At 46.3% G+C, this 9,202-nt stretch overlaps 1 protein-coding gene across 1 annotated transcript in view; it reads left to right on the forward strand.

Moving 5' to 3' along the window:
- The window catches only part of LOC119387299 (uncharacterized), a 36,246-nt gene extending 27,335 nt beyond the window's left edge, over window positions 1-8,911 (forward strand). The window contains exon 2 of the mRNA XM_037654644.2: window positions 8,521-8,911. Within this exon, the coding sequence (XP_037510572.1) occupies window positions 8,521-8,886 (366 nt within the window). The 3' untranslated portion in view covers window positions 8,887-8,911. The remainder of the gene's footprint in view (window positions 1-8,520) is intronic.
- The last annotated feature ends 291 nt before the right edge of the window (window positions 8,912-9,202 follow it).

The raw sequence follows: 9,202 nt of genomic DNA on the forward strand, positions 1-9,202 counted from the left end.
ACAGCACTGTGCGGCAACTGTTTTTGGAGCACGAGTTGTCTGTCTGCCGTTGTGTTGCGTGTCGCGACTGCATACTGCATAGCATCACAAATGTTGAACTTCCCATATTTTTTTCATGCCATGGATGCTTTCACAAAATATTCTAGCAGTGGTTATAATCATGACGGCAGTGGTTGATGCGTTAAAAACTCGGAAAGGTGCACTCTTGCCATCTTTCTAAACATTTTTGCCAACTTGTCATAGAAATTTGGAAATCTGTGCATAATAACAATGACCGTTTTCCATACAAATGCATTTCTTCTTCTTTCTCTCTCTCCATTTATATGAATTCGCAAATGGGTCTATGAAGCCTAGACGTGGGTTTATGTTAGCTCGTGCACACACAGCATTGCCTCGGATTTCCCTGCTTCGCGTGTCCCAAGCAAACAGTGTGGTAATACGTGGAAGATGCACTTTAAACCACGCGACATCGGAATCTTGAATGGCTGTTCAAAACGAAGCGCTGATAAAATAGAAATAGCCTGAAGAAAGGCACTATTTAAGGCTTCTGGGTGTGCTTCATCGTTGATAAAGCAATTTGCCTAAATTAGCGGGGTTTTAAATACATGGAAAAACTCCAGCTATAATTACAACACATTGTAACATAACTCTGGAAGTAGCTGAGTTAATAGGTGTGGAAGTAGCTGAATTAATAGGCAATAAACGCAAAAACAGGGAACCAGCGATGTGTACTATTGTCAAACATTTTCGGAACACTTAAAGCATGCAGAGTGTTGCTACCAGATTTATGAAAGAAGGTTCGGTCTCACCACGCTGTCAACACTCCCCAACACCATTACGTTTCCAACACGTCACGAAATGGCATAATATTTGCAATCAAGAATGAAAAGACCAAACAGGTGTAGTAACGCCTGATTAGAGCAAATGGAATAAGCGACCTTGTCACCATATGGCTGTATTAAAGCCTCACAAAAATGGATCACTCAGTTTGTGCTAGAAGAGTTTGGATGGAAGTGCCCCACCAATCCAAGTCTCTCAACAACGTCGTGTGTAGATTTAACTTTAAACAAAAATCTCTCTAAGGCTGTGAGCGAATACCAATCAGTGTATATCGCAGTAATCACAAAGCTATCGTTGCTACCGTTCCCGAAGGATGAAAATAAATACGGGTACCCTGGTCTAACCGCTGCGTGACGTTCTGCAGCTTCGCTGGTCGTCCACAGAGACAGAATAAATCGCATAGATAGCAACGGGCATGGTATCGAATGGGCCGAAGACGTAGTAGACATTCACAACTACAAGACCCTCAGTAACAGCAGCCAGAGAGTAAATGTTTGTCCGACGTTTCGACTGGACGCTCGCCTTGCCTATACTCATCGAAGCATGTCATGTACATATAAGCAATCATTAAGAAAGCACATTTCCTTCTCTCGTAACACCACCGATATATGAGTGATACAATTTTGTCCTCTCTTCTTGATATAATGTTCTTCCAGCTAACGTTCCGTTTCATAGCGTCTCTTCAGTAGTGTTTTGCACTATGTTAATCTTGACTCACAGGTAACACATGGCTCCTTCGAGCAGGCTTGGCAGTGATCAGGCACGGCGACACCTTTTTTTGTTAGCGAACGTCTCTATTCACCCAATCGTTAATAATGTAAGGTCTGGTTTGTCAGACGTATACTTTGCCACGTGTTAGAGGGATTTCGTAAACAACCCCCGCTGTGCATGTCACATAATCCTTATAGATAAACCTTACTGTCCGCATAGGAAGAGACGGATCTATATATTTGCTCAGTCTCAAATAAAATCGCCAGGCCTGCGCGGAACACGCAGCACTGTCACAGCGAAAGCTGGAAGAGCGGCCTTCATAGAGCCCGTTTTTAAATATCTTGGGGCAACCAATACAAGTACACTTGCCAGGTAGCCACTACACCATAAATCAAAATTTTTGTAAAGTAGGGAAGTAACCGCTATGCCATAATTTGCCATTCTGCGGAAGAGCATGGTACCCGCTACACATCTGTAAGGCATCACGTGCACTTTGTGTTGTGGCTGATGACGATAAAGAATCGTGGCTGATTCCTTTGTAATGGGTTGGAAGCATTCAACGAACCACTCGTTGTGCAATACGCGTTGTGTGACCCCTGGTAGTTATTTTACTCCTATACCATGCTATATTACATATGTGAACGCGATTCCCTGCCGCACGTGACACCTGTATAGTGTCTTTTTGTGAAAGAGTTTCAAGCACTGGCGTGGCTCTGTTGTAGAACACCTGACTGTCGCACAGTATGCCCGGGTTCAAATCGCATCTTATTCTAGATATTGTTTTTTTTTCCTTCAGCACTACGGAACATAGCCGCTCCGGGGGATTGGGCAAGAAATCGTAGTTTAAAATTTAGAAGTTAATTTCAACAATGTTGAATCATAAAAAAAGATTAGAAAAAGGAAATATTAGCCAATATTTCAAACAAATACTGAAATGACCTTACAATACAGATTTTCTCACTTCATTTTTTTCTGACTTCGCGCGATAGGGGTTGCGGACACCGGCGGTGGCAGCGGACAACTACGGCGCCAAAATGGGCTGTCGATGTGATCTCATAACAGCTTTCGCGGTAAATCACAGGCTGTGATAAAACGTTTTCAGTCAGCGCTCGTGCCGTCCTCTTTCCTTGTCCGTATTTAATCTTACGCTCCTTTCTCTTCTTCAGAGATAACAAAATTCAGTGCTTTAAGGTAGATTTCTGGGAGACGGAAATTATATGTACAGCCAATTGCCATGTTCAAGTTTGTAATAAGCATATTCATCCATTTCAATATTTATCTACTGCAGGATACACGTGGTAGTGGAGAAATTGGTTGATATTTTTTTTTTGGTTAGAAGTGTTATGAATTAGTGGACTTTTGAAATATTCGTTCCATTCTTTTTACCTTGAATTGTGCATTGCATGTTATCCCATGTGTCGTAATATCTTAACGCGTTCGGCCTAGCAGAAAGCGTTATTGCACTTGTTTATTGTTGCAGTTGAGCCGTAGAGCATGCGTGGCAGCACTGAGCGGTAATGATATGAATTGGCATACCTGGAAATAGGAACGAGAAAAAAAAGGGCGGGGTGTACTTCCTGGTGAATAGAATCCGATCTTGAAAGCCACGCTTTCGTACGCTGTAAAAAATAAACAAAGCAAGTGATTGCAAACTCTGTAGCAAGTTTTTCCATCATGCTTCAGTTTCTTTTTTTGTTTTGTTCTTCATGAGTGTCCCAGCCAAGTAGATCCTTAGAGCGGATGTGTTATGCCTTTTGTCATGCCCTTACGCGTTCGCAATAACTATGGTCATCATGAATGTTCTCTACTTTTCTGGTGCGCGCAACGCGATAACTCGGCCGGCGCGCGCTCTCTTCGTCCTCTTCTTCATCTCCTGCTTCGCTCCCCGATCATGTGTGCCCGGCGCGCGCTCTCACGCCGCGCCGATTTGTCCAGCGTGGCATGCAATAACTCGGATGGGCGAGAGAACGAGCACAGAGAGAGAGAGAGAGAAAGAAAGAGGAAAATAGCGAGAAAGAAAGGGAAGAAGGAGGAAAAAAGATAGAAAGACAGAGAAAGAAATACAGAGAGAGAGAAAAAGAGAAAGAGAAAGAGATACAAAAAGAGATGGAAAAAACAGAGAGCAAGACAAAAAGAGAAAGTAAGAAAGAAAGAAAAGGAGATAAGTAAAGAGAAAGAAAGGGAAGAAAATAAAAAAGAAGGTAGAAAGAGCGAGAAAAAGACAGAAAGAAATAGACACGGAGAGAAAGAAATTAATAGAAAGAAAGAGACAATAAAGAGATATAAAATATACGGAGAAAGGGAAAGAAAGAGAAAAACTAAAGAAGGTATAACATTACAACATGAGAAGCAAGCCACGTGCTTTGTGGTATGCCAGAGAAGACTGCAAGCAAAGTTCGAAGATGAGGCTGGCGAGTGCAGTTGCCATTACTTTCAGACAATGAAAAAAATTAAAACTACGCACTGTGGACACAATTGGAAGACCACCTAGCTCCGTTGTTCCTTCAGGTTTGGCACCACTAGTGCGAAGCTGCCTTAATTGTTTGTGCCAGTAGTTCGCTGCGGTTTTATCGCGCGAGTGAAGGACTCGCCTACACACTTCAGTCGCGATGTCCTTGCTGTACGACTGGGAACTAGAGCGCGCGGAGCAACAGCTCCAGCATGTTATCACACTCGGTCAACGTAGGCGACACACTGGCGACGTCTCAATTGCTGACTTGGCACAGTCCAAGCCAAAAAAAAAAAAAGCGCCCGCTGCTGGTGGGGGGAGATTGTGGGCAACAATTTCAAATCAAATTCTATTTAAATGTGCGTTGAGAATCGATTTTTTTTTCAACGCATAACTTATTGGTTCCTCGGCTCTCAGTAAAAGTGATAAACTGGGAATATGAGGACAACCGTGTTTATGATCCCCATTACTGCTTCCCGATAGCACTTTGTGTCAAACATAGCCAAAATGCCGATGACGCTTTTGACTCGGAATTTCTGCTGAACCCGAATGATTTCAACACTCGCGTAGCAGCTGAGCAGGTAGGGTATCGCACTGCTTAGCTCGGGGACGCGGGTTCGTTTCTTCGCCATGGCGGCCGCATTTCGACGGGGTCGAAGGGGAAAACACCTATGTATTTAGATTTAGAGAGAGAGAGAGAGAATAAGAATAAAAGAAAGGCAGGGAGGTTAACCCAGGCTGAGCCCGGTAGGCTACCCTGCACTGGGGAAGGGGATAGGGGCAAGGAAAGTTAGAGAGGAGGGGAGAAAAGTCACTCTTTCAGCCGACATAACAGTTCCGAGTTTGACATCACAAATGGCGAATCAGTCCGGTATCCTTGAGAAAACGCAACAGCGCTTTCGTTGCCTTTCGGAATTGTGATGGGCGGCCCCATGGTCCCAATATCTTCTCGACAGTGAAAGCGCTTCCGTCCAGTTGATTTAGTGCAGTGCTGAGGTGAAGCCTCTCGTTTGCGTATGTCGGGCAGTAACACAGAAGGTGCTCAATTGTTTCATCAACGGCACAGTCTTTGCACTCGGCGTTGTCGGCCATCTCGATCTTAAATAAGTAGGCGTTGGTGAATGGTGAATGCTACAGCCAGACGCAGACGGCACAACACTGTATCTTCCTCCCGGGAAAGACCAGGTAGTAGCCGCAGTCGTAGAGATGGGTCGAGAGAATACACTCGATGGTGTATGAACTGAGATGTTTGCCACCTTTGCAGTGTCACATTCTGCGCCAGCTTACTTAGGTATCGAGCCGCGTCAATCCTGGATAACGGTATAGAAACAAGGTTTTCTCTACGTGTGCTGATCTGGCAGCTTCATCGGCGAGGTCGTCGCCGGAGATACCGCAATGACTTGGTATCCACTGAAACACAACGTTGTGTCCTTTTTCAATTGCATAGAGCAGCATTCCTCGTAACTCCCAGACAAGTTGTTCGTACGATCCGCGACGAAGTGCCGACGAAAGACATTGTAGGCGCGCGTTAAAGTACCCCAGGTGGTGGAAATCAATCCGAAGTGTCCCACCGTGGCATGTACCAATCTCATATCGTGGTTTTGGCACGCAGAAAAGCAAAATTCAAGTCAATGAGCATACAACACTGTAACACTGTCCTGGACTTGCTCACATGTTCTGATTCTGATGTTGCTCCTACACGAGAAATTGCTGCACCAGTGGTTGCCACTTAAAGGAGCACTGACATGAAATTTCAAGATCGAGATGTGCCCATCATTCGATCGCTTGGTATGCATAGGTCTTCTTGGCCAAATTTGAACGGCATCCGTCGCGTGGAAGCTATTTTAATTCGATGTCAAACAGCGTAGGAGAAAAAACAAAAAATCGGCTGCCCTGCAACATCGACACTAGTGCTACGTGTTCGGTGTGATACATTGCACAAAAATCACCCTGAGTGACGATACGCTAGTAACAATGACGTCGACGATCTCTGAGTGTTTGGAGCCGACTGCCAGCCATGCTTTCACTCTCTTTGCTGTGTCGAAGCGTGCGGCGTGCGTTTGCGGGGCGCACATGCACAATACGACGACTGGCACCCGGCGAGGCCTATTGTTCCGCACCCCTCCCGCTTTGTTGTCGGGCTGCTCTCGAGGTAGTTTTCGTGAGGGGTCACGCGCTTAACAGGTTTAACCCATACCGAGGCACCCACATACTTTCAATCTCTACCGCGCGCGGGGCCCCGATTTGAAAACCGCGCTTTCTACGTCACCACAGCTTGAGTGCACGTGGTCTTTGACGCTCCCCGCATGGGTCGCTAGTTTCTTGTGGTTTTTAGGCGGGCGTTTTGAAGTGACGCTAAAATGGTCACAATTAACTACGCTAGAATTAGTTATACGATACGCTAGAGCATTTACGATTTAACTTAGGGATTACCAGGCCCAAAGCTACAAATTACAGTAAAAAAGACACCAACAAAAATTTTGCTGTCAGGGGTCCTTTAACGTGTCTAACGAATATACCCTCTCATGAGCGGTGCATAAGTAAATGTCCAGAGCGGGCGAGGGGCGCTCGATATAATACTCCAATCCTTCCCCTATGGGTAGGACGGCGGCACCAGTGAGTGGGCTTCTCTGCGGTACATACGCGCCAGCTGGGCCGCGTGCTCCTGAAAGCTTTGTACTACATTACTGTTTACTGTTCACGTAGCTCAAAATTTTGACGCAGGACAAGAAAAGAGACGCGCTCGTCCTGCGTCAAAATTTTGCGCTACGTGTTGAACAGTTATGCATCGCTAAGACGCCCAACTTCACACGCTTGTACATTGTTGAGGGTCATGCGGGCTTCATTGCCCGCCCGGCTAGTCCAGCGCCCCGTCCTTATTGTATAGTCAAGTGACTCATCCATAAGGGATGCTTATAGAGTTAGGCTACATAGATATAATTGTATATTGACTACTTTGAAATTTAAATGTTACTTGAGCAATTCATACTGCCAAACAAAAAAAAAAAACATGAATGAGTCTCGTAATTTAGTTTTCTTATTTGTTATCACTACCTCTCACCTCTTTGACATAATGTGGGTGGGAACATTAGACGCTCGGCGACCGGAGACAGCGCACACGGAGCGACCAGTCATCTCAGCTTGCTCAGCTTCCGGAACCCGCCACAAATTACTTACCAGGTAATACATGCGCGCCGCATTTTACGACCATTGCTGCGAGGGGCAATGGCTTGGCGTCTACTGGCCTAGTTGACAAGTGATGGAGAGGCACAGTTCACCTAGGGTGCCCCCTTTGTCCCCTCTGCCGCGAACTCGCTCACCTCGGAACAATCGAACCTTTGGTGACTTCAAGCGCCCTCACCATCTCCCTCTACTCTTAGGGAACACTCGCCTCAATCCACACGTTAATCGCAGTTGCGAAGATGGCGCTCTCTCTCGTTTGCTTTCCCTCGATCACGCAGCGTTCCGCTCGCGAGCCGCGAAATGCTCTTGTCGCAGCGCTGGTTTATACGAACCACCACACCGACGCTAACGTCGAATATTTGCTGGCAGTGTCCCTATATTTGCTATCGAAATAAAATCAAAGAGTGCCAGGTTCCCCACCTTTCGTCGTGATAGGCTCTCGCATATCAAGTAAAGTTTACTGCCTTCAGGACCGGTCCCGGTCTGCGTCAGAAAGGACATGTGTGTCGTTGGACGTCGTGTGACGCTGCTAAGCACGACAAACGCGAGGATATGTTCAGCACGAGGCCTCGCACAATCATGCTTCACATTTTATGCCACCACGGCACTCCGAGTTAAAACGATGGTTTCACTAGACAAAAAAAGGACAACACATGCAATAGCTGTATCACACGCCCCAGTTGCCTAATGAACATACCATAACATTGGGCTCGAACACGAGGTTGCAGGTTCGATTAGCAGCCTCAATGCAACGGGTAAAACAAAATCATCCGTTTACTTACATCTAAAGATCACAAGGTATTGTCTGAATAAATCTGGACAATTTAGTCAAACTTCATCTGGAGTACCTCACTTCAGTTTGTGGTTTCGGCAGTTAAAGCTTCACGAGTGAATAATTTTTAGCAGAGTGTGCTGTAAAATAGCAAAACATTTTACGGTCAGGTTTGATGACTAATACGTTTTTTTTTTGTTTTTACAGCGGAGCTGTTAAGCTTTTCGTTTGTCCGTTTCGTGCGAACAGAAACTATCATCATCAATTCTTATGTGTAAGGCGAGCCTTAGCAAAAGGTGAGCCCGTGCCATATTAAGCCACGCTTGGTCAAATGTCAGATTAAGCGAATCCCACCCGTGCCCCGACTGAGTCGGTACTAGGTTGGCCACCAACTCTGCTGTTAGTGCAGCCTTGCACCACTAGTGCAAACTGCCTAATTTTATTTTGCTGGCTTTACGTAACCATCAATATAACCTGGAAGGAACAAGGCGTTTTAGCGCATTCTTGTCCCCAGATCGTCTTGCAATGCTGGAGCCGCTGCCTTACGTGTTAAGTTCACCCGCAGATCTCGGCGCTGATCCTGGTAGCGTGCTGCCTCGCGCTCGCTTCGAGCCATGCCGGGATGGAGCATGGCACAGGGCAACACGTGTATGCGGGCGGCGAGGACTATCCGCACGGGTTCGTGGTGCGCACCCTCCACGAGGGAGAGGACCGACACGGCCACCGGGGCCGCGGCTACGGCCATGGCCATAGGGACTACGTGAACGAGCCGGAGTACGTGGTGCGCAGCCCGTATGGTGCCCTTCTTCAGCAGTCAGAATCACAGCACATGTACGCCACCGGCGCGGCGCTAGGCCTTGGAGGCGCCTTGGGCCACGAGCACGCAGCCTTCTTTCCGGAGCACATGGGTGGTTACCTGATGGCGAGATGAAGTCACCAACATGACACTGGACAAACTGGATATATAATGAGCCCGTTCCCGTGTAACGGTATTGAACATTATTATTATGTTGTAGAGAAAGCGTGAGCAAGTACTCAGGGACATATTCTAGGCAAAACATGTGGAAGAGCTGATTTGGTGTCAACCATTTCCTGCTCCTAATAGCGGGAGGTTCTAAGAAATAAGAAAGTTGCGTTCGGCAGTGTTTATAGCAGTTGTGGACGTTCGCATTCGTATAAGACTGGAATGCACAGATCATCGTGCACTGCATACTGGGCGCACATTAACGAATCCAAAATGGTCAAAA

This window comes from Rhipicephalus sanguineus, chromosome 1 (assembly GCF_013339695.2).
Source record: "Rhipicephalus sanguineus isolate Rsan-2018 chromosome 1, BIME_Rsan_1.4, whole genome shotgun sequence".
In the NCBI taxonomy this organism is placed as follows: Eukaryota; Metazoa; Arthropoda; class Arachnida; order Ixodida; family Ixodidae; genus Rhipicephalus; species Rhipicephalus sanguineus.